Genomic DNA, 27084 nt, shown 5'->3' on the forward strand with positions numbered 1-27084 from the left:
TACTTATATAGCACCGGACGGACGAGCAGACGGACAAAAATCCATAAATCCGTTTTTCAGTTTGCGGGGCCATGAAACGTATAAATCCATTATAATCTCGAATTCGATTTTTTTTTTCACGATCACCATACTCTCCTATCGTCACTTGAAAGTAAAAAGTGAACTATGAACTCTCTAAAACACTTCATCCGGGAGGGAAGGAAAGATGGATGTGGGGAGAAGAGGGGGAAAAAGCCTGCGCTCCACTACGATGCGTAGCTGAACGTTTGTCAGTTTTTCTTCCCCCTTATATTTCTCATTTCATACTTCTTTCTTCCCTTGTCTGATGAAGAGGTTAGGGAAATTGCTCATAGAGCATTTTCCTAATGCTACTTCCTTGTTGTCATTACTGAATTGTAACATCGTCACTTCCGTATTGTCGGTTTCGATTCTGATTTATTATTTTTATATTTCCAGTTGGAATACACAATTGATTACACGGGTTCTGGTCATGGATCTCGGCCGAACCAAGGTGGTGGAAATTATGGATGGAAGAGCGATTACTATAAGAAGACTCCTAACCAGTCTTTCCAGGGCAGTCATCTATTTGTCATCGCGGCTGTGTGTTTTGTTCTGTATGCAGTCTATAAAACCTGCCTTTCAAGTGCTGTAGATCCATATTCTCAGGAAAGGTAATTTTCATCTTACAAAATATTAATACTAATTTTTAAGAGAATACTTAATTTCTGCTATTTTACTAAGTATCTAATGACTGTAATTAGTTTTCACTGTCATGTCTAGATTTTTCTTTCAGTTCACCTTACAATATGTAAGTGCATATATTTCTTGGAGCACGTTCATCGTGGAAGCAGGGTTGAGTTTCTGTTTACTCTCGTACCATTCCAACATTTGTTTTTTAACTGACGAAAACTTAAGTTAGAAAGGCTGTTTTCAATCACTAATTGACTTAGTAATCACAATGTGAGTCTATGCTTTTTATATATAGCCTGGACAATTTATAACGCCCTTCTAACTTTTAAAGTAATAGATATCGGTGTTCATTGGGCAAAACACTCCAAAGAATGAAGATTCATCTTAGACTGGAGAAATGGTTATCCTTCGTTTTTCGTTATAATTTAGCCATATATATGTGGTGTTGGAATGTACAAGTCGTAAGATATGGTGCTTTACTTTTTATAAATTTCAACACTTTCAGTGTACCCCTAAAAAATGTAATAAAGAAATAATGGTCATGCTTTTTAAATATTATATAGACTAGCAGAACCTGCGCTCTTTACACAGCGCATCATTCATATATGAGCATGAATCTCCTTGTTATTCCTCACATCTGTACATGTCCCTTTGCACACACAAGTGAAAGAAGTCTTGGTAAAAATCGGCAAGAGATACCGTAAAGGGGAGATTTTTTTCGATTACTTTTTCAATATCTCGTACCGTTTGCAAGATTTGAGCCTACTTTCGGTTGCAGTTTTTAATTCATGTATGATCTGTGTTTTCTTTCTTCTTTCATGTAGTATGTAATAAGCAAATACATAAACTAAGTAACTCTATGGCCTATGGAACCCGGAGGTTCAATGCCGCGTTCACAAAAGCCCTCCACTGACTTCTATCCTTAGCTAACTGCATCCAGTTTCTACTTTGCATTCCAATATCTGCGAGATCCATCTTAATATTGTCCTCCCTTCTGCGCCTAGGTCTTCCTAGTGGTCGTTTTCCAATTGGTCTTCCAGTCAAGACTTTGAAAGCGTTTCTACTTTCTTCCATTCTAGCTACATGGCCTGCCCATCTAAGCCTCCTAGACTTGACGACCCGAACAATGTTGGATAAACCGTATAAACTATGTAGTTCCTCGTTATGAAGTTTCCGCTATTCCCCATTCCCGTTCCTCTTGGGTCCGAATATTCGTCTCGGAATCTTGTTCTCAAATACTTTGTCTATGTTCTTCCCTCAGTGTAAGCGACCATGTTTCGAAACCATACAGAACAACAGGCATGACTATCATTTTGTATATTTTAAGCTTCAAATTCCTCGACAGAATTCGCGACGACAAGAGATTTTGAACTGAATAGTAACACGAATTCCCTGCTTTCAGTCGACATTTAATTTCTTCGTGAATATGATTTTCGTATGTTAACATTGATCCTAGATATTTGAAACTATCCACTTTATCAAAAGTATTATTTAATATTTTAACGCATCCATAATTTGCCGTATTACGGTCCCGACGCACTTCCATGTATTTAGTTTTATCTGCATTTACTTCTAAACCCATGTCCCTGCAACCGTTTAATAAGATCTCTGCATTTCTTTCTATTGTTCTCCTATCATCCCCTATTAAATTTACATCATCAGCATATGCCATAACCTGGTGAATACCGTTCAACTCTAGGCCCTGGTTGCTATCTTTGATTTTCCTTATAGCGTATTCAAGAAAAAAGTTAAATAATAATGGCGACAACGCATCTCCTTGCTTCAGGCCATTTTCGACGTGAAAGCTCGTGGACAAAAATTTTCCTACCCGGACTTAACTTTGGGATTCATTTAAACATATAAGCTAATTAGTCTAATTAGCTTTCTCGATATTCCAAGTTCTGTAAGAGCGTTGTATAATGTTTCTCTCCTAACCGAGTCGTATGCCTTTCTAAAATCAATAAATAGTTGATGTACCGGGGTATTGTATTCCAACTTTTTTTCGAGTATTTGGTGAATGGTAAATATTTGGTCGATAGTTGATCAATTTCGTGTAAATCCGCACTGATAATCTCCAATAATTTAATCTGCATGTGGGGTCAATCTTGCTAATAGAATATTCAATAGGCAATAGCTTATAGACTATTTTGTGTTTACATAGCTTAGGCATATAGTATCTAAATTACTACCTTGAAAAAAAAAATGGATACACTGTAACAGCTCTTTTCTCCATAAATACAACACTGACGCCCACCGCTATTGCTTAATTGTATGTATTTACGTTACATGCTTTCTTAACAAAAAATCGAATTTACACCTTTCATCTTTTTCTGCATCTTATAATGCATAGGAAGGGAGTTCATATATAAAAATATACTCTCTAACATGTAAGAGTATAGTTTTTATATATAAGAATAAACTTAGCAAGAAATCTCACTATACTTGTTTTCTTCATCCGAAAAAAACTAATAAAAAGTACGGGTCTCGTTCCCCTTATATTTCCTGGACGTGAGATTATGTTGGGTAATGGAATACACTGTGAGGATCGATCTTTCATGTTTATCTATGCACTAGCCAATTACTCAGCACTCAACTCCCGTTTGTGGTTCGGAATTAATAGTTAGCTCCGTTCTTTATAATTTCTAAGTTGCATTGTTGCATAAGAACGAAAAACACAAAACTTCAAACCCAAACCCAAACCGATTTTTAAAATTAAATCAGGACATGCTGTAGTTAATACTGGAATATTACTTACGAAATATGAACAAAATCGTAATAGACGTTTTCGGAAAACTATGTCAGAAGAAAACTCACCCCAAAGTGTATTCTACTCCTTTCCATGGGAAATAACTTATGTAATATTGTGGGGGATCTAATGAAATATTTATTTACGAAGTGATTTGCTATAATTTATATACTGATATTTCGTAAATAAGATGCCACTCTAAAATGGACTAACAATTTAGCTACTTCTTTCATTAATTCCAAATATTTGATAATAACTATTGTATCTTCTTAAATACAACACTACTCTCTTGCTAATCTTGTTGTTAAAACTATTTTCCATTTTTCTCTCTCTTTTGTATGTTGTCTTCATTGCTAAATAGCGTTATTACTCCACACCGACAGTACATGAAGTTTTAAAACTAAGTAAAGCATTTCAAAACTCCTATGCTGGATAAAGAATTCAAGTGCAGATCAATCGTATACGATATGAACTTGGGTGCTTGAACTCCTCTTTATAACGTTGTGTGTACGCCACTGGAGGTTCTTGTGTTCAATTTGAGTTGTCATTTATGACATCTTTGATTTGCTGAGCAAATGTATTTAATTGCAATTCCAGTATCACGTGAACAAAAACAAGCAATATACTGCAAATAAAAATAAATAAATAAATAAATAAAAAAAAAAGTGTCCTCAGCAATCGTCATTTTCGCTGTTCAGCGTTCTTTACAAGAAATGGAACGATTAGCTTCAAACTCCTCTTCCGCATAAGCTGCAGATTACTAGACAGTAGTCAGTGGTGTCAGGTTACTTAGAGGGATGGAAGTATCGAAAAAGAAAATTCCTACGAAAGTCGCAGACAAACGACATCTCACACCCTCTGCCCCATTCTTCGCGAGGAAAAAAATAAAGAAGGGGAGGTAAACTTTAACTCAAAGGTCTTGTCCTATCTTCCAAATTGGGTTCGACAACACTGCGATCTATTTTTTTTTTTTTTTTTTTTTTTTTTTTGTAAGTTTCGTAAAAACTGAAAGCTATGCCCTCTGCGAACGTAAAATTGTACTTCCTTCTGACGACACTATTTCGTGGCTTTGGACCAACTTTAATAATAATCGTGGGACGTTAAACTGAAATATTTAATTTCATTTTATTTGAAGAGAATACACCTTTCGATTACATATGGAAGATAATTTTATTCAAATGACTGCCTCACCTCGGTTGGCAAGTAGCCCATCGTATCAGCCTAATTTTGCAGAACATGTTCAATGGTTTATGGCAGTATTTAACGAGTACCTCGATCAGTGTCGTGGTGAAGTGTCTGAATTGTTTTTGGATTGTCAGCATATATCTATCTTTAACGGAACTTCACAAGAAAGATTTAATGACACCAAATTGTAGCTTCGCGGAGGCTAAGCTACATCAACAAAACAATTGATGGCACGAGTATTGAACTTAGCGCACAAAAGAGCAATTGTGGGACGGCTTGTGTGATATGTCGCGCCATGTTGTTGGACCCAAAGCTCGCCCATGTCTAATACGAAAACTGCTGGAAAGAAAAAAAATGGTGAGCATGCTTCTGTAGCACATCCTATTGACCGTTCCTGCCATCTTCATCTTTGAACGAAAAGGAACCACTGATGCTACCATTCCACAAACCACATCAAGCAATCACACACTGAGGATGCATCGGCTTCGAGACGACGACGAGTAGATTTTTCGAGTTCCAAGTACGTTAGTTTTGTTTGTTAACATATCTGCCGAGATGAAAATGTGCCTCATCCGAAAAGATGATTGTATGAGCAAAACCGACGTCAACTTCGAGCTTCTTTGAAGTCCAGGCAAGAGATAACGAAAGTAATTTTGTTCCAATTCCTCAATAAGATAAACCTTCCATGCGAATAATCCGAGGTCTTTATGCAGAATTCGCCTCAAGCTAGTGCGTTGCTGCGGTCTATGGCGAGTTGAGGTTCTCTTGTTGAGGCGCATACTTTCGGTAACAACAGCAGTATTCTGAACTGAGCGCACTGGCCATTCACGAGTATACCTTGTGTTATCACTTAACATATCAATCTCACGAACTTTCTGGATAAACTTGCGTACAGCAGGAGTGGTTGCTGCATTATTTCGAATGAATTTTCTTGTCAAATTTCATACTATTTCGACAACATAAGTTTCACTTCGGAAATAAGTTCTCAGTATTTCCGAACGTTGCTCAAAGGATTCATTTCGTATCGCTGAGGTATGTAACCGTGGTTCTTTCATTTGTTTGGGCACGAATGGGCTGTCATTCTCAACATAACATGTACTTTGAAAAGAAATCACCAGATATCTAAACCTTTACTTAGTGGTAAGTTTTGTGTCCATCATAGTTGTAGCTGTTGTAATATTTTTAATATTTTCGTGATGTTTTTTTCTAGCCCGACAAATAATGATTATCCGGACGATGGAAGGCGACGACCTGACTATGGTTGGTTCGGAGGTTCAATGCCTGGAGCACCTCCTTCTTCAGGTTTCGGCAGATCCACATACTACGATGATGCAAGTTGCTCAGGGGCAAGACACAGACATCAAGGAGGCGGAGGCGGATTTTGGTCTGGGCTAGCTACCGGTGGAATGCTTGGCTACATGTTTGGCAGTAACAGAAAGTAAGTCTAGGGACTAGTATTTAAATACATTTAGTTGTATTTGTGCTAGTTAATAGTATACAACATTTCATACATAAGAATAAACATATACATAGTTTCAAAAAGCCTTGAGTACTGTAGGTAGTACATCAGAACATCTTGAGTTTCAGTATCCTGACAAAATTAATCCTCCATGGTTCACAAAGTACAGCCTATGGCTCTACTACCTCCACTGGCCCACATAGCAGTACACATCATGAAGAGAGGGTAACTGACAAAAATTCTCGCGTCTCCACCGGCGTATTAGTAGAGTTGTCACTTCCAGATACATTGACTTTAGACCTTCTGCTAGACATTTGTGAAAGAAGGTATTAAGATACAACAAAATCAGTACCATCTGCTGCAAGCCAAACAACACATTGTGTTGAACTTAAGTCATCTTCATTTTCCTGTTTCTTTTCCTAGTAAATTGAAGCAATTAAACTTGAAAATTGTCGGGTGGAAATGTACCTCCAACTTAAGATTGAGTTGTATATCTAAATACGTCAAGTAACAATTTGATTATCTAACACGGTATCATCATTTGACTGAATTTTCTGATCGAGAGATTAAAACGCAAAGAAGCACATTGGTCCATCTTTCAGGCCATGTTGCATCTGCTCCTTACAATATTGGTATAAATACTGTCACCTACGTGAATCTAGGGATATGAAATGAAATGAAATCTTTAAGATTTACGTCCCACGGTTATGGCGGTTAGGCTAAAGGAGACGGGGATGATGATAAATGAATGAAATGGTGGAATGAAGAAAGTGGGAGGAAACGGGAGGACGCCGAGAAAACCCACGAACACGGTGTTTGTCCACCACAAAGTCCACACGGCGTGGGCTGGGATCGAACCAAGGACCCCAAGCACCGGAGGTGAACACACTACCACTGAGCCACCGCGCCCCCTAGGGATCTGAATGTAACATCCAAGTTTTCCATACGAACATACAAAGTTTTTGTTGGAATCTATTGGATAATCATCCAGGTCGTGCTTACCCAATTAATTGTATTTATCTTTTCACTGTAAAACATTTTCAATATGGAGATACACAACAAATCTGCTATTGCTGGCGCTTTTTTCCTTCTCAGATTCATTGTCAAATCTTACTTCAGAGGACATATAATCTCGATAAAGAAAACCGTATCCCTGTATAAGTACTTTCGTCTAATTTCAAAGTACTTTCGTCTAATCTAATACATTGTGATAAGTGCGTAGCTCAAGCTCTCATCATAACTTCGTGTAACCTACAAATAACAAAAAGTGTGAAAACCATCTTCAGGTTCTTGAAATGCAAAATCAGTCACAGGACTGTCATCCTTAGTCCAGTCATTTTTGGTGAAAACATCAAACTAATTGTAAAAGAAATAAAGTTTTAAGATTTTGAATAATATCCCCAACAACATATCAAAAGTCTAGAAAAATACAAGTAGGGGAAAGCACTATATTAGCCGCCGTATTGAATTCATTCTCAAAATCCGGAAATTTTGAATTTTGCTGCAATTTACTTGAAATATTTATCAAATGATGGATGGCTTTGTAAACCACGAATCATCCAATTGTGTTTCTATTCATATTCCATTTATTACAAAATGATAGTAATATAGGTAGTAAAGTTATGAACATTATAAGGATACGGTATTAGTGTTTGTAAGAGATGGTTAAACTTCTACAGACTCGTTTAAATTACCAGACACACTTTAAAAATACTAACAAAACACAAGTAACTAACACAAGTAAGATACTTCTGTCATTTCCAACATTATCACTCTCCATCAGAAAAAAAACATCGTTGTGTACACTATTGGAGTTATTTCAGAATAGTCCATGACATTCACTGCAAACTGATGAACATTCCAAACCATGCATTCTGCATGAACACATTGAAGTACTGCAATCTGTCTTGCATTTACATCTTATTTTATCTAGCAGAGCTGGTGGAAGATCAGTAAGTGCTGGAAGGAGTTGCCCATCCTGTAACTGTCAACCCCAATTCTTTAGGTAGAAGAGATGCATTGCCTTTCCAATTCTGAACTTGGTAGTAGACCCATAAGCTATGAAATTTAGCAGCAGCTGAAGCCGGTGGAAGTGACTGGGCTTGAACAGCTTGAATCATATTTTTATTAACAACCTATGTATTGAAACATCTGTATCTGAGTTCATCTAAGGTATCACATGTCTTTCCTTCATCGTGACACAAATAGCATGTCAAAATAGCATGTTCCCCGACATTATCTTCTTTCAGACTGTTTGCATTGTTGATTACTTCAGCATACTCCATGAATTATGAATTTTCATTATCTTCGTTAGACCTTTACCTTTCTGCAAACAACTGTGACGAGGTGTTACATCCCAAAATCGCATGAATAAAAAGCAAACCGTTGCAGACATTTAATCCTAATGATGACTTAGCAGATTTAATGTTTCATTCCCGGATGTTGGCTGCACCACGCTTTGGTTCTGGTCTGAAGTATACTTTTTTTACTTTCCATTTTAACATAGAAACATAGGAGTATCAAGCCATCAGTGTCATCTGCAGTGACAACAACATCACTTTGTTCAGACGCAAGAACTGCTGTCTGGGCAATCAGAAGACCTGCATCTCCTCGTGCAAATATTGTCTGACATCCAATACTTCCAAAGCTATCACTAAGTATCATCAGAAAACGCTGCTTATTCGTTTTGTTTGACAGAAGTAGAACTTTCTACATTGTCAGTTTCATATATGTATAGAAAATAAAACGTTAGGGGAACCTTTACCTTCGCTTCTCCTAATGTGAGTTACGTCTTAATGGAAGAACCATCCAAATATCCATCAAACACAATCACAAACAATTTACCATACCTTTTCAGAACGTAGTTTGTATAACTGTTGCAGATGTCTGAGAACAGCATACCAACCGACTATGATAATCAATGTAGTAAAGCATCTCCAAGTACATATAGGAGATCTGAAAGTGGGTTTATGCTGCGGGCATTTGACATTTCTCCACCTTGACCCAAATGGCATTTGGCCAGAACCGATTTATATGCTTTGCGTAAAAGAACTGAATCGACAAACAAAGATGCTGGATAGCTGCAAAGTTCATAATTGAATATGCTCCTTTTATCTATGTCCTGTTTTTCAGAAACAAAAGCAAGTCTTTGGAATAGCAATTGTGGGTCAATATTGACGACATCTTCACCAACTTTGACATTTCGATCCCATGGTAAAAGCCTGTAAATTTCGTTTGAACGAATAGTTGCAAATGTTCTGACCCTGCATGGACTGGATAATTAGATCACCAGCTTTGTTTGCTTTGTCAGCGTTGACATTACTATGAGCAATTACTCTTGGTGTCACATGGGGCCGCGGTGGCTCAGTAGTAGAGCGTTCACCTCTGGTGCTTGGGGTCACGGGTTCGATCCCAGTCCCCGCCAAGTTAACTTTGTGGTGGACAAACACCGTGTGCGTGGGTTTTCTCGGGGCTCTCCCGTTTCCTCCCACTTTCTCCATTCCACGATTTCATTCATTACTCATCATCACCGTCTCATTTAGCCTAACCGGCATAACCGTGGGACGTAAAACTCAAAGATTTCATTTTTTTTTATTTTCTTGGTGCCACATCACGCAAAGGTTCATCAGGAATGAATGGGCTTCAATCTAATAGAAATGTCAAGATTTTCTTGATATCTAAGCAGTCTCTTGTCTGTCTGGTGTATGAAGCTTCTTTGTGTTGTTCACTGGTATTATACAAGACAGTACAGTGAACTCTTGCATGGCATTGTTGACTTCTGTACAAGGAATCATGGATTGAACCCATACTTGTCGCTGTGCTTCTGACATTTCTCTTCCTCTAGTTAACCCTCCTGTAGACTTAATGCTTCTCATCAGTGCCTGTTCAATGATAAGATCACTGGAAAGACTTGCCCAATATTCATTACTACGACGAGCAACCTTTTTGGAATTCGCCGTACACGAGACTTTTTTTTGAAGGTGTACATACACTGTGCTTATGTACAAATTGTGTCCTGCTGCAGCAAAGTATGGTAGCATATCCTTTAAAGTTAACAAATGTAGATTTCAGTCGCCGATACGCTCTGCCCGAAGGAAATTCTTTAAAATTTCGACCGTTTTCATGTACTACACCAATAGTCTATCGGTTCTGCTTTCCGCTTTGTACTTGTCCTTGATACTTTCTAGTTTACTACTTGTAATAAGGTACATGACCCATCTTCTGCATGGTACAAAACTGCATGGTATTATAATGAGGAAAAAGACCCCAACAAACATATCAAATGCTTTTCTCAAGCTTGCTACTGGCTAAAATGTTTGTAAATGGCTTAAAATAACGTTCTTAGTTCCAAAAACTTTCTATTCGATACAAATTTGAAGTTAGTTTGTGTAATAATTGCATTTTATAGATTTGGCGAGTAATGGCCGCTTTCCCGTGCTTGGATTTCTCTAGACTTTTAATGTGTTGTTTGGGATATTATTTCTAGTCTAAACAACCTTATTTTATTTCTTTTACAATTAGTTTGATGTTTAGTGCTTTTTTCACCTAAATTGACTGGACTACCTTGATATCTGCGCACTCAGGTAGCAGATATCTGCGTCTGGCCTTGATATCTGCGTCATAGCCAGCAAGGAGATTTGCTAGCTTGGGTACATATAACATTACACGTACTTCAACATCTATATATCTAAAGTTTCCAGAACCTTTGCTTTATCAGAAATTTCAGAAAAGAACTGGAACTTACTATCTGTAACTTGTATCACTATTTAATAGAAAAAATATATGAGGGGAATTTTTTATTCCTTCTCTCTGTGTGCCAGACAACTCATCTTCAGACATTTATGATATGATGGTAATGCAATTGCTTTGCCACATAATAATGTACTTTAGTACGGAAATTCTCAACAACATATATCGGAATAACTACGGTCATTCAACATTTGAAATTACCTCTGGACTTTTCATCTTCGGTAATGCCTCGTGTGTGATTAATCTAACTTTTCAGTGAGCTCCCTCCTGCCTATATGGTTACAGATTAGTCACTTCCATCCGAAGATCGGAAATTTGATTTTGATCCACTCTCTCGTCTAAAGTGACAAGTATCTCTTTAACGGAGGATATTTCATCGTAAACATATTTCTTCTGTACCGTAAGCCAAAAGAATTAAAATATTAAAGAAATAAAGATGAAAATAAATTGTGTTATATTATAAATTGTGTTATATCAATTACAAAAGGAAGAGTGAATTCGTACCTCAAATTAAGAGTGTAAAATTAAACGAATGGTTGAATCTCTGATTGTTACGAATGACAATATTTTATTGATGACTCAATTAGCTTACAATGGTAGTATAGTGTTTTTTTGTAACAATATAATTATTTAACTGTGAACAACCAAGAGTATTGAGTTCAAAACCAGACATAGTATGTTATCTTAACGGTATAACAGATAATTTTTATATTCACTCAATGTTAAGCCAATTATAACAGAAATAAGCTGACTACTTAAACATTCAAATTTTTGCCTGCCACTTTCAGAGACCTCCTAATATCATGTCACATGCAAATAGACAGTTAAAGTTCTCTGTAGTCATACTTTACCTTATTGCAGATCCTGCTTAGGTTTAATCATACAGTGGTCTCTTTCTATATTTGTATTTTATTAAAGAATTTTCCATTTCGATGCTTGATGCAGGATCCAGAATGCAGAATCCAGAGTAATCTTTTAGTTGCAAACTTTGTTATTTTATATGGACTATTGTCCTTGTTTGCCTTAATTATTTTTCCTTTTTACTTTGCCAAAAGCCAATATAAAACTTTACAAAATCTTAGGAAAGTCCTAATTACATTTTCTGAAAGATATTGTTATCATTTAATGATGTAAAAATTTGTATTTTTGAACTTCAATTTACCCTGAGGGTTGTTTTCATCCTTTTTTGTGATTTTATCCGAATTGTTAATTACTACTGAAAAACATTGTTGTTTGACTATAGGTGATTCTTGACAATTTTTCTTCTTCGAACGATTTTTTGATTGCAAATACTGTCCTTGTGATTTTTAAAACTAATGTTATGCACGTATCCAACAGTTAAGATATTACAAAAAACTTCGCTCCATTTTCACCTACCGAACTGCCATTATGACTTTTATGAATAAAAATGATGATTTTTAAAAATTCTTAGTTCATGGTTTCATTACACTTCTTAATATTGTCCATTTTATTATCGAAACTCTCTTGATTCCGTAGGAGTCAGGCGTCAATTTTTTCCGTAACAGAGTTCCCACCGACCTGGAAAATCCGAAAAGTCTGGAAAAGTCAGAGAATTCAGCTTACTCATAAAAAGGTCTTGGAAGAGTCAGGGAATATCTTGAAGAGCTGAGGAAAACAGAAAAAGTCACGGAATTTTAAGTACGGATTTATACTTCACAGAATCCATGTCTCTTTTTGACTTAACCTGCTATTTGGTAGGGAATATTTTATAAAATAAATTAGTTTTTGAAAACTTGTGTACCTACACACTGCCATACATATAAACTCTGTACATAAACTTGCATAGAAGATCAGGAACCCTCTGTTCGGGAAATATACAGTTGTATTTTTATATTATATATATACCTGGAAATTTGTGAATATTGACTTGGAAAACCTGAAAAAGTCAGGGAATTCGTGCTCACCAAATGAGTGGGAACCCTCCATAAGTTCTTCATTTTATCATAATTGTGCATCCACTTTATCGGTGAATGTCCGAAGAAGATTTCCTAAGGCACGGTTATATACTTTACTCGGAGCAGCAGCTTCGTTACTGCACGATCCATTTCGTGTTTTTGTGTATATATATTCAGGTCAATAAATATTATCGTTCTGTGTCGCATAAGTTTATATGCCGTCGAGGTAAGTGATGAAATGCTACTCTTAGCTCGAATCCAAAACGAGTGTAATTTTACTACCATTTGCGGTATCGCTATTTATGAAACCGTAATTGTAGAATTCTGGCTCTTATACACCTTCATACACTAGTGTCCAAAAGTATAGCATAATTACAGTTTGTGCAAAAACGTAGACCTGAACGGTTCCAGGCACAACAAACTATATGTGTGTATGAAAGAGCAGGTGAAAGACGAACAGAAAGAATCAGATCTAGGGCAAGGAATTAGTTTAAGAAGAAATTACCCCAAGTGGGCGTTACCTATGCGCACAAGAAAATGGAGAAACTGGAGTGTGCGGTATTTGCTGACCATTAATATCATATGAAATGGGATTACCTTTGGTAGATACATAGGCTTCACAGTAAAGTGACATGCGTGCAATAAGGCCGTGAATGAGGCCCGTTTGGAGACGTTCCCACTGCTCTTGAGGGGAAGTATGAAGCTTCGAAATCATTCGTGAAGGCGACTGTCTAGATCAACCTTCCTCCTCATGTTCAATGGGTTGAAGTCCAGTAAACGCACCGCCCACTTTATACATTGAATATCTTCCACCTGAAGAAATTACTGCACCACATTTGCTCGACGACATCGTGAGTTATTATCTATGAATACGAACAATGAACACATTGCTTCTAAAACAGCCGAATATGAGGGTCCATCATCTCGTCTTTGTACAGTCCTCGAAGGTGTGTAGCTTTGTATGTTCATCGAGCATTGTGCTCACTTACACCAATACACTACCACCATACTGGTCTCTTTCTGTGATGTTATTAGGAATGGAGCGGGTCCCCTGTTCTTTACAAACCAACATGCGTCGTAAATCAATCTATAAACTGGATCGTCACTCGTAGAAGAGCAGTGGCGTTATTGATCCCTGGTCAAGTGATGATGCTTCTCGCTCCCTCATAAGTGAGCCCGCCATTGCGCAAGGGTGAGCGAAACACACTACGGCTGGTCTTGCGTAGAGACCAATTGTATGCATCCGTCGGTATACATCCCAAGGTCACAATACTGCTGCAAGCTCTTGTGCCAGTTGCCAGCAGACATCCGCCGATAATGCCTTCCTGTTAGTACCAGGTAACTTCTTGCGAAGGAGTTGTGACTTGTGATCAACTTGATGTGGATCAACGTCGGACACATTTGATAGTTTAAACCTATGCCACACTTAGAGACGACACTTTTGGGTACATTCAGCAGCTGAGAGACAATAGAAGCGAGCGAAGGATGCTTTATGTTGGAAGAATTAATGTCCTTTCACTTCACCTATTTCATAGCCATGCAAAAGAGTACTTAAATGTCGAAAGAGATACTCGCCTTGTTTAATAATTGTATTTATTATTTGTTTAATTTTTGTTTCTTTAAATTAATTTATTTATTTTTACGAAAGTTACCCTTGTTTTGTAAAAACGAAAGTTGCTTTATCTTAGGAGGAATTTATCCCTTATCCTTCACCGAGTTAACCTTTTTGAAAAATGCAAAGGAGGCAAATGCCATGTTTACTGAAAGTCATGTATTTTTGGCAAAGTTATCGCCAAATTTGGCTCATGCTTCCGCTCAAATTTTTCATTGTTGTACTGTTGCTCTATTACTTACAATTGTATCTATTTCTCCTTATATATTAATTTTCATTTTAGATTTTTTGTAACTTTGAGTTAAAATTTTATTTTCTTTAACTGATCTCAGCGAAACAGCCTGAAGAAAACTAGCACCTTATACAATAAAAGCTTATATAACTACGTGATTATTTCGGTATGGTTTTGCCTACCATGAAATTATTTCGTTAGTTATCAGGAATAAACGAATGCTGCAATATTACTAAGAAACATTACAGATTGTGGCTGTTTTGCTTACACCAACGTAATTGAAGTTCAATATGTAAAATACGAAATATTTTATAGTTGTATTAATTTCGAAGATGATGATATTATTATTATTATTATTATTATTATTATTATTATTATTATTATTATTATTATTATTATTATTATTATTGTGGCAAGTTATTTTCCTACTTAATGATTCCTGCTTTGCGAGAGAATGAAGTACTATTTTGCATTTGATAAACATCTTCCTGTATTGATTTAGAGACACATTAGGGAGAAAAGGGAAAGGAGTTATAATTTTGTTAGGGTAATATATGTTAAATGTACTGTATTACATAACCGTAATATATTTTATAATTGTCTTACATTCCTACACGCAATTTTCTTGTCAAGGTAAAACAGATTCTGTAATTCAAAAAAGAAAAGAAGAAAAAGAAAAGCTTGCGAACAGGATTTGAACTCATTCTAAAGTGAACACGTGGATGACATACGAAACCTTACTTACTACACCACGAAGGCACCACTTTAAAATTTTGTCTTTCTCTGTTACTGTTTTGATCGTACGACCGTCTGCAGACTTAGATCGTCTATCACCCAATATGCTAGTGTTGGCTTTTATAATCTTTTGTGTTATTTTTTTCACCTTTTAATCAAGGTGTTCCGTGTTCAATTCTCGATCGAACCACAACCCTACTTTCATGTGTAAACCAAGTAGCAGTTTGGATGTCACTTTAAAGCGAAAGTCTTCTCTATAACCTCGGTATCACATAAAGATGTTAAGCCTAAACATACGAAACGAAGCCAAATTGTATGTTTTTGCTTGCCTGAATGTTTGTTTTATAAAGAAGCAAAGGTTGCCTAAATATATTGATAGACATTGGCAAAATTTATCGACTGCGTACGTAGCTTCCAACATTAGCTTTGATTGGACTTGTTTTAATTTTATTGAATGATATCTACATACTAAATTTGGAATTTAATACCTCAGTTTTAGCGTACTGATTATACGTTGACCTTATATTTTACATGCAAAACAATAACAGAATTTGCTTTGCATTTAAAGTAATAACAGGATTTTTCCAATGGCTAACGCGGAAGTTTCCCGATTTATATGTAATTCTGTATAATGGTTTCACTTGTGCAACTATTTATCTTTCTGTCCTGAAATGACTCTTGACAATTATATTAACAAGTATGTAAAGATCAGTACAACGTATTTTTATCAGGAGTCCTTCGTGAGTGAGTCGGCAGACTCATTGAATTTGTGGCCAATTAGTCCCGGTTTCGAGTCCAAATGGAGGACAATTTCTCTCGGATGTAAGCCGGAAAGGTGTTTGGATCCCGCTTTAAGCTTATAAGACCCCTTCCAGTTTAACACTGTTGTTGCATAATAACAGCAAGGCGAAACAAACTTACTTCTGTCCATATGTAATATAAATACATAGAGCAAATTATTTAAACAAACAAACAAAAAAAAACTTGTTTAAACAAGCAAACAAAAAAAAAAACAAAAAAAAAAACATGGTTTTTGCCAACCCTGCATGTTACCCTTTGTGATAGAATGTAGGGAAAATGCGCTTTCATCTGAAGAAACCCGAGGGAATTGGGAAGGATCTCGGTTCAATTTTTGGACGGAATTTTTGAAAGGCGTCTAAATTTTTGTGACAGGAGAGTACAATCGTGTTTTGGAAAAAAAAAAAAAAAAAAAAATTATCATTTCTTTGGGAATACACTTACCCATAGAATCTTGTGATGCGTAAGTACCAATGAAAGATTTTAACAAGTTAAAAACTTTACGCCTTCTGAAGTAAGATTTGAAGTTTTCCTGGCGGCGTATATGATAAAGTTCTTCTCGGGCAATCAGCCAGGTGAAAACTGGTGGATAGGCCAACGTTTCGAGAGCTGTCATTGTTCTCGTCATCAGGGCAATTATGTAGAGATCAGCGGATATAAGTAATATATACTCTGGGCTGGAGAAAATGCTGGTTCCTGATTGGCTGAAAATGCTGGTTCCTGATTGGCTGGTTCAATCTGAAAAACTGGAGCTGTGATTGGCTGGCTATGTTCCGTAGTCCGTGCTATTGATTGGCTGAGGGTTATCTGGATGTTTGTGTGTCGTTTTCTTTGCTGTGGTACTGATGACCGGGTTCCACAGGGGGCTGAGTTGAAATCCAGTGTCTCTATTAACGTTGTTCGGTTCATGAACTATGGCAAGAGATTCGGCTACTATCCTGGTCCAGTAACTGGTGCTCTTGGTAATGATGGATGTGTCCTTAAATAAAACTTTATGGCCTTCTGTTAAACTGTGTTCAGCTAAACCTGATTTTTCTGGATGGAATAATCTAATGTAATTTTCATGTTCTCTGCAACGTTGTTCAATGGTGCGTCCTGTTTGTCCTATATAGGCCTTTCCGCATTCACAGGGTATACGATACACGCCTGGTGTCTTTAAGCCCAAGTCATCTTTGATCGGGCGAAGTAAGTTCCTGATTTTTGGTGGCGGCTTATGTATGGTCTTAATGTTGTGTTTTTTCAGAATCCGTGAGTTTTACCATACACTGGACAACTTTCTGGAAAGATCTTACATTAGATTATTCCATCCAGAAAAATCAGGTTTAGCTGAACACAGTTTAACAGAAGGCCATAAAGTTTTATTTAAGGACACATCCATCATTACCAAGAGCACCAGTTACTGGACCAGGATAGTAGCCGAATCTCTTGCCATAGTTCATGAACCGAACAACGTTAATAGAGACACTGGATTTCAACTCAGCCCCCTGTGGAACCCGGTCATCAGTACCACAGCAAAGAAAACGACACACAAACATCCAGATAACCCTCAGCCAATCAATAGCACGGACTACGGAACATAGCCAGCCAATCACAGCTCCAGTTTTTCAGATTGAACCAGCCAATCAGGAACCAGCATTTTCAGCCAATCAGGAACCAGCATTTTCTCCAGCCCAGAAGAGTATATATTACTTATATCCGCTGATCTCTACATAATTGCCCTGATGACGAGAACGATGACAGCTCTCGAAACGTTGGCCTATCCACCAGTTTTCACCTGGCTGATTGCCCGAGAAGAACTTTATCATTTACGCCTTCTGTTCTATGGCGTCTTCTCGAAAATAAGACCAGTTTTTACATAATTTTTTGCCCAAAATACAGATGTATTCAGCTCACAATTCAAATACACAAAATACAGATGTATTATGTGTTTATTTTAAGATGTATTCAGCTTAGTTGAGCTTAACGTCAGGAAACTCAACGCGTCTTTAATTTGAAAGATTAGGTAAAATAAGCGAAATGCCGTACATCTGGCAATTCTCTGCCTGCCGACTAGGAGCATAACGTTGTTGCGAGAAACGTGAAAAATTGGTTTTGTTGAGAGGTTTATCGGAATAACAATATTAATTTACTTTAAAATATAATAGAAACAGATCATTTTAATCAATTTTTACATTAAGATTACTATGTTACAAAAGAAATGATATAGGTGGCTGGGATCTAGATGTTAACTGAAGATATAAAATCTCAAATGAGGTAAAGAAATAAGAAAGAAAAAAAAACTCCACTAATTGCACATAGAAATGTAACTAAATTATTATAAAGTAATTTCGTTCCGAGCCCTGCAACTTCTAGGCCATGTTTTCAGGATAGGGCTTATCCTTGGAGTAGGGCTTCTATTACGAAAATCTGAAAAATTATCCTAGGGCTTATTTTCAGGGAAATTCGTTATTTATTCCCATGAACCTACACGAACCAGCCGCTATTTTTTTTTTTTTTTTTTTATAAAGTCTTTGAACTAACATAAGAGGCACGGGGCACATCAGAATCGCTCGCTAGATGGTGACAGAAATCTCACTTGATCAGTCAATGTGATGCTTGTGCGTAAGTAAAATGAGGAAGACCGGCGATATATCAGAGTGGTTGTAGCCAGACGGCTGAGAACGAGCATCTCGGAAATACCATGACTTAATGGTGAAACTAGCACCAAACCACAAGAATTGAGGCGGCCACACCTAATTAAAAATACCAACGTCATCGACTATAATATAACAGGATAGGACTCAAACTGGTACAACTAACAGCAGACTTTAACAGTGGACAAAGCACGAATATGTCTGAGCACACAGTTCACCGTACGCTGTTAGATATGGGCTTCCGTAGCCGATGTCCCATACGTGTACCATTGTTAACCGCGTGTCATCGTCGAGCCCGTCATCATTGGACCGCCAAGCAATGGCATAACCTTGCATGATCCGATGAATCACGATACTGCCTTCATCACATCGATCACCGGGTCAGAATCTATCGTCTTCCAGGAACAGTTGTTCGAGACGTGCACAGTAAGACGACGATAGGATAGATCAGTGGTGCTCCATTATGGCTTGCAGAACCTTTACATGGCCATCCATGGGCCCAGTAGTGTGGAGGATACCATGAAGGCCTCTAATTATCGACAGGTCATTCTTGTTCATGCACACCCATTCATGTGGGACATATTTCCAGCTGCCAATTGCATCTTTGAGTATGACAGCGCTCATTTTCACAAGGCTGCAGTGATTAAACGAGCACAATGGTGATTTTAATTGCTGCAATAGCCCCCAAAGTAGCCTATCTTAACCCAATTGAACACGTTTGTGATACTATTGAACGTCAGATCCAAGCTCATCGCCTCCCTTCGTGGAATATATAGGAATTAAGTGACTTGTGTGTGCAGATGTGGTTCACCATACCTCCAGCCACCTATCAAGGCCTCATTGCATTCATGCTGAACCTCATTGCTGTTGTCCTGCGGGCCAAAGATGGACATACCATGTATTAGGTAGGTGGTGATAATGCTTTGGTTGGCCAGTGTGTATTAAGTATACAGGGCTTTTGAAAGAACGATGCGTATATATATATATAATATATTGGTTCGTAAAATAATACTGTATCGTAAACATATCCTTTCGCAACATTGCTTACTTTCTTGTCTTCATGCAGGGCCGGCCTTAGGTGGTGCGAGGCCCGATTAGGAACATTTTGCGGTGCCCAGGTTTACAACTAACTTGCACCAAGATCTGTTGAATCAATATATATATAATTACGCTTTCCCTGCAGGTCTAATGGTTATACCCATTTATTTCCCTTTATACCATTTTTCCATCTGCAAATGTTCTGGTGAAAACGCTCACCCTGTTCATTGCTTATAACAGTTAATTTTTCAGAGAAATAAGTCAAATGGAAGTGCAGACAGTGAATGTATTTTAAAATACATATTTCACCCTTATGGTTCGCAATTTTTTAAGAAGGTTCTGTACCAGTATTTCATAATTTTCTTCTCTTACAAGAAAACCTATCGATGTCGAAATTTAGTTTCTTGACCAAACTTGGTAGAGAAGTGTGGGATATCAAGAAACAAGCGTAAGCAAAATTTAAAGTGCTTCCGTCCATAAAGATGGCTGCAGTGTCCAAAAACCTGATTGACCAGAATAAGCCATAACAACGTGTTCAAGTTTGAAAATTGTATTTTATTTGTAAAACAGATAAAGAGATGAAAAACAAAAACACATTAACCGACACCAGGAGGAAGTAGTCATTTATTTAAGGGTATGCTCATCATGGTCGGTCGTCTTGTATCTCGCTCGACTTGTTTTGAGATAGGTAGGGGTCATGAATATATCAAATTGGGCTAGAATTTTACGAGAAATACAGTGGTGAAGTCTATGTTTCCATAAGTTTATATTGACATGAATTTATTGGTCCAAAGATTTCTTAACAGCTGTATCTTTTTGAAAAGAATTGAAGTCAGGAAAACCTAAGGTACACTAGTAAGAACATCGTAGGTAGCTGAAAGTTGCAATTAGCTTGAAATCATTATCCACTGCAGACAAAATGAAATGGTGATGACAATCACAAATCTTAAGGTACTGATGGAAGATGGATGGCATATTTTCCATTGGATTGTTCGAGTTAGAAGATAAAAACCTTCATAAGTAGCCACCTATTCAGTACATTCGGTTTTCCTGACTTGATTTTTTTTTTCAAAAATAAATAAATAAAATAAAATAAATGCATTCACGAGATTGTTTGCAGGAGGGCTTAGTTTGTCCTCTAGTTTTGTATTTTTAATATAGTTATAATAAGAGAAAGAATATACAAAGAAGTCGCACTGAAGCTGATTTATTTGATACCATCTCGGTATTCACGGTAGTATCACATGACATAATCAGTAAGAACGCCAAGAACTTTTACTTAGTGGGGTGTTCAAAATAAAAGAGGGTGTGCACCCAGAATAACGATATACATATTTTATACAAACTCAAAGAAAACAATATTTTTACTCTCAGGGATGTGTGTAAGGAAATTTGGGGAAGTGTGCAGAATACTCCCTGGACATAATATTTATTTTTACAACATAAGTTGTAAACTAAAGAAATAAAGAAACTACTGCAGCATTAAATTCAGAAAATATTTGCTTATGCCCGGAAACCTAATACAAACTATTCACGTACTTGTTAGGGAGAGGCCATACCCTTCCTTGTGGAATCCATCGATGTACCTGTATTGCAATATGTTGTGTGTACTTGACAAGCGAGAGTAGCTGAGTCATCTTAACGGTACCATAGCCACTTGGGTGGGGGCCCCGCGAGCAGAATGGCATGCATTAATTATATGTTTTAGGAGCAAAATTTAGTCATAGGGACTACAACACACTTGTTTGCTTTGGGGTCTAATACACTGTTAAAACGGCACTGGAGAGTAGATTAGCCTGGACAGTAGAGCAGACGGCACTAGCGCGGGGCCCGATTGGGAGCAATCGATCCAATCGGCTTAAGGCCGGCCCTGTCTTCATGTACAACCTTTCCTGTACATAAAAATTGTTAATCATATAGTTCGCGTAAGAAAATATCTGTAAAATTATTGTATGTTATAATTCATTTATAAAATTATTGTATAATTCCATATCGAGAATAAAATCACCACTACTAGAAAAACAAAGAAACTAAAATGTAAAAATTAATATATATATATATATATATATATATATATATATATATATATATATATATATATATATATATATATATATATATATATATATATATATATATATATATATATATATATATGTTTTAGAAACGTCTGGCCTTACTTTCTGGTACAATGTTTTGATGCAAGGACGTAACTATAAAGATTTAAACTACGTATAAAATGTTGCCATAGTACTTATGACTGAGAGAACAGAAGTTTTGAAAAGAAGCTAAGCAATTATTTTCTAACAAGACTGTACGTAAAATTCTGTTCTTGAAATATCAAAGCTGCAGTTAGAAAGTATTAGAAAAAATCCAGCACTAAATTTCTTAATTACGAATTTAGTTGCACAATGGTTTCAATAATTCACATTTGAAGGTTTGACTATGCGTAAACAGAATGTTACAAATAGGAGTGAACTACATGTATGATTCATACCTAGAATAAAATATGGGAAGCATTATATTGAAAATTATGAAGTGCGCTTATGATAATAAAAATGCAAGACCATGGTGCCTTATGCTAGGTAAGATTAGAGTGAACCTTGTGGATGTTAGCGGATAGTGTCTTAATAATTGGAAATTAGTAATCAATAGGTATGGTCGTAGCAATCACGTTGTATAAATTTTATGATTTAATGTACCTACAAAATAAAGTTCGTGTTATTAGGACACATACGTGCATATTTTGTTCAGACAATATCTTTTGATATAACGGATCCATTGTAAGGTTTCGAGAGGCTAGATAGAAATATCAGGAAGCTGCACACGTTGGAGGAGGTGCACAATACGCTATTCCTACAGGTTAAACTCCTAGCCATGTGTTATCAATATTACTCAACATGCCTTTCAGAATGTTCAGACTGGTATTTTCTTTAATGGCTTCCACAGTGAACACATATGAGACATAATTGGACATGGAATCATCATTTTTTTTTTTTTTAAAGGGAGTTATAACTTTACGGAGAATTAGGTAAATTGCACATGTCACCAGTGTGAGTAACAGAGGACAAAAAGAACTATTTAATGATTCCACCGGCACCAGCCTTCTTGTGTTAAGTGTTCAGACACTCGCTTTCTGTGTAATCATCTTCTTGCGAAAGTAAATGCTTGTTTGACCTCAGTGGAGATTGCATTCTGTATTAATCCAGTGTCTGTAGCTGTTGGAGCATATGTGCTCTTGAAAATATATATAAGTATTGATCTATATTTGTAGTTATTCACCATGCCCTTCATGTGCTACTTCATCTCGATGGTTATCTCTATTATTCACGATATTCAAAATAACTTTTATTTCGATTCTTGTATTAATTTAGTAGAGGTTCTAATCTTGTTGCTTAATATTATTATTCTAGCACTGGTTATAACTACGCACAGCCAGGATTTGGAAGTTCACCTGGAGGATTCGAAAGTTCGTTTGGTTCCACTTCTTTTGGAGGTGGTTCATCATCGTCAGGTACCAGAACAGCTTCAGGCTTTGGAGAAACAAGAAGAAGATAAGACATTTGTTAATATTAATGTACACTCATGTCCAAAATGATTGTCGCATATCTATAACTGTCTTCTTGTAAGAATATACTTTGATAATGATTTTGCTGATACTATGCTGATACTATGTGTATAATCGGGAAATGTATATTTGTGGTAAATTTCATAGGAAAAGAATTATAAATACAAAAATTAGAATGAGTAAAACAAAATGTTGCTAAATGGAAAAGAAAGTTTTATTTTCATTTTATCGTTCTTATTTACTGCTCTTTTGACATGAAATTTGCCACATACATGTCTTTGCCGATTATACACATACTAACATTATAAGAAATACCGGGCGAATTCGTTATCAAATTATATTTCTACCACAACATATTTATAGATATGCGACAATAATTTTGGACATGAGTGTACAATTAATAAATTGTTCAGGAATAGTGCATAAACAAATTTTAATTTATAAGAGGGAAAAAAAGGGGGAAGCGAAAGCAGCTGGGCAAATCTTCAGCCACTTCGCAATGTGTGGTTTGATAATTTAATTATTTTTAGTTACCCATTTAGAAAATTCTATTTTGGTTTGGAAAATGCTTTTGAAAGATCAAACATGAAAATAATATTGTGCCTTGCATAGATTTCTGTGGATGTAAATTAACAAGAAATAGACTCACTGATTTCTGTGTGGGCGTTAAGTCGTTCTGTGTTTTTATTTATTTATTTACGTTAATGAAAAGCAGTTTAATCAGATTTGTATTCTGGTGGTTGTTTGTTCATTTTTTTCCCCTTTATTTTGTTCTAGTTACATAGTTTCGGAACAAATTCCCACAAATTTCAGTTCATTCCTTGTTTTATTTATTTATTGCATTTTTTAAAGCAATTTTAAAATTTGAGGAAAATGTACCATAGAAAATGTACCGTATTTGCGTGAATATAGGCCGCACTTATTTCCTAAATTTTGGCTTGAAAAATCATGGTGCGGCCTATAATCGAGATTTTCCCCCTTAGATAATAAATCGTCAATTTCAAAATGACATGTACACGTATCTTCTTAGTTGAAATTAATACCATCATAAGTTACTGCAGTTACTTTTATAAACCATCAAAGACTTAAGAAGAAAATAGCAGAAAAACTTATCTTGTTCGCAAAAATTTGCCACCTTCATTGGGTACCGGCAACACCTTACACTGGGACAAAAAAGCACTTTTACACTTAATATTTTATTATCAGGAATACATATCTTTGTTACAAATACAAGAAAATAATGAAATAGCAACTAATAATAACTTAGCAGTCTTATAAGTATGAATATCTATTATTATTATTCACAAGCCGTCGAAATACAGTTCGACTATTTGTTTCTCTATCCGTAACTAAAAGTTAAATACTTAACAGATTGCTATTAATACAATAATATAGAAAACTCACATGTAGAAACACGCTACAAATTGTATTTAGTTTTATTTTACTTAATCATATTCTCTGTGAGTAATGTTGCATATGAGTCCAATTCACTAAGATGTATTTCGTCAACGGTGATGGTCAAACACTTGCTGAACCTTGTAAACTGTATGTTTTGCTTATGTTTCATATAGAATGTTGTGCCTTAGCTTGTTTAGTGATGAAGCATTTGTTTGCAGCTTATACATTTTAGTAATCGGGATATGCAGATACAGAATAATATCGCAGTGCTATTCAGTGTTACATTTATACTGTGTAACACTCAAACTATGCCTTTCCTGGAAGGTCATTAGTCCATTGAAATCTGCTAACGTCAATTAAAATCCTATGTTTTATGGGAACAATATGACTGCTTACATACTTAAGTGCTCTGTCCATCTTGAGACACATCTCAGTCCACTCACTTCAGATGCTTTGGTTGTTATCTGTCGTCTACTAAGCGAAACATGTGTGTTATCCGCCTGATCGTGACTAACAATGATACTGAAATAGAATTTTAATTTGGAATAAATAAGAATTTTGGTGTGAAACTATAACACGTTGATAAATTTTGAAAATCATTAGTTTGTTGTTTCACTGGCTTTACGTTATTTTAGAATAATCATCTGTTTGTGAAGTCAGAAGTAGGACAACACATACCACAAATCTCATTAGGAAGCTAAATATGGTACGCCATCAGGGTGATAAGAAGAAGAAATAAGCTGAAAATTTTAACTAACCTATCCAAGAGGTCACAGTAAAACATGAGATATTATTGTAGATAAACTTCTCTAAAAATATGAACACATTTAGAATTCGAAAGAGAGTTGTGAGTATAATTACAGATACTAAGCGAAATGGACCAGTGAGGAAAATCTTCAAATCACCGCAAATTCCATTACATTGTTGATATCTGTATGTTTTACGTAAGAACAAATATCCGCAAGCTTACAGAAAATAAAAATTGTCATTGTTATAACACGAATAAAAACTATTTTTGTATAACTAATTACATAACTACTGTGTGTCAGAAGAAGGTAACGCGCATACATTTATTTCATATCCGTACGTGAAGTTAAGTGTGAAATTAATGTACTAACGTTAACAAAGCTTTTGGTAACACTTTAGTTTTACACTGTAGATTAGTCAACATAAGATTAAAAAACGTATTATTATTATTTATAATAGATAACTCCCAACATAATGTATAGTTGTCAAGAAAAAGTAAAATATCCGCGTATGCAATTTATTCTGTTGCTAATTTCAGAATGGAGACACCTATTTAAAAGTTAATGTAGCTTACATGGAGCGTTGTTTCCTTCAAGCTACAGTAAGCTTTGATCAAATCTGCCGATTCATCTCCGAAACTTTTGAAAAAGTAACTTGCATAAACGAGTATTGACTTTCCTCTAGCAACATCATATATGGAGGAATGGATGGAATAATCCATATATATAAAATTGAAAATCACTATGTTTGTGACTAAATCTCCTGAACCGCTCGACCGATCTGGATCAAATTAGTAACTTGGATGAGGTTCGAGGCTGGGCTGATTTTTAGGCTATTCACTTTGATGGTAAAACTGAGGGTTTGGGGAAGGGGGTATACAAACGTAAATAAAACTTAATAACTCCTGAACCACTCGACCGGTCTTGATCAAAGTTTCAACATAAATGAGGTTCAGGCCTCGGATCGACTTTATGATTTAAATTTGACGGAGCAGCGAAGGGCTGGAGGAGGGGGAAATACATAAAAATCAATTTATTGTAAGACTGAAAGTGACTATTTTTGTAACGTAATAACTCTTGAACTATCCGACCGATCTCAATCAAATTTTCAAGATACTTGAGGTTCGGATCTGAAAAGATTTTTGTAATTTCACTTGAACGGTAGATCCTCGGGGAGGGGAGGGAGACGTATAAATAGAAACTAATAAAATCTAATAACTTTTGAATCACCCAATCAATCTCGACCAAATTTTCAACATATATGAGAGTCGGGCCTTGGGTGTTTTTTTTTTTTTATCGTTTCACTTTGACGAGCCAACGTAGGGGAGGGGAGGGGGAGATATATGTAAAAAAATGAAATAAAAATGACTGCCTTTGTGACTTTATCACTCTTGAATCACCCGACCGATCTCAATCAAATTTTCAACACACATGAGTTTAGGGGCAGGGATTACTTTAGGCTATTCACTTTGACGATGCAACGTAGGGGGAGGGGAAGGGAGAGAAATTTAAAAATGATGAAAAATAACCGATATTAGTGTTGAATCCATAGTTTTCGGGGTCGATGAGAGAAACAGTG

At 36.2% G+C, this 27084-nt stretch overlaps 1 protein-coding gene across 5 annotated transcripts in view; it reads left to right on the top strand.

Annotated features, from left to right (window-relative positions):
* Positions 1 to 24607, top strand: part of LOC145688479 (store-operated calcium entry-associated regulatory factor-like) — a 111211-nt gene extending 86604 nt beyond the window's left edge. For all 5 annotated transcript variants that reach the window (XM_081762769.1, XM_081762768.1, XM_081762766.1 and 2 more), the window contains 3 exons: positions 457 to 671; positions 5832 to 6059; positions 23207 to 24607. In XM_081762769.1, the coding sequence (XP_081618895.1) occupies positions 457 to 671; positions 5832 to 6059; positions 23207 to 23351 (588 nt within the window). In that variant the 3' untranslated portion in view covers positions 23352 to 24607. The remainder of the gene's footprint in view (positions 1 to 456; positions 672 to 5831; positions 6060 to 23206) is intronic.
* The last annotated feature ends 2477 nt before the right edge of the window (positions 24608 to 27084 follow it).

This window comes from Thermobia domestica, chromosome 6 (genome assembly GCF_964235325.1).
Source record: "Thermobia domestica chromosome 6, izTheDome1.hap1.1, whole genome shotgun sequence".
Classification (NCBI taxonomy): domain Eukaryota; kingdom Metazoa; phylum Arthropoda; class Insecta; order Zygentoma; family Lepismatidae; genus Thermobia; species Thermobia domestica.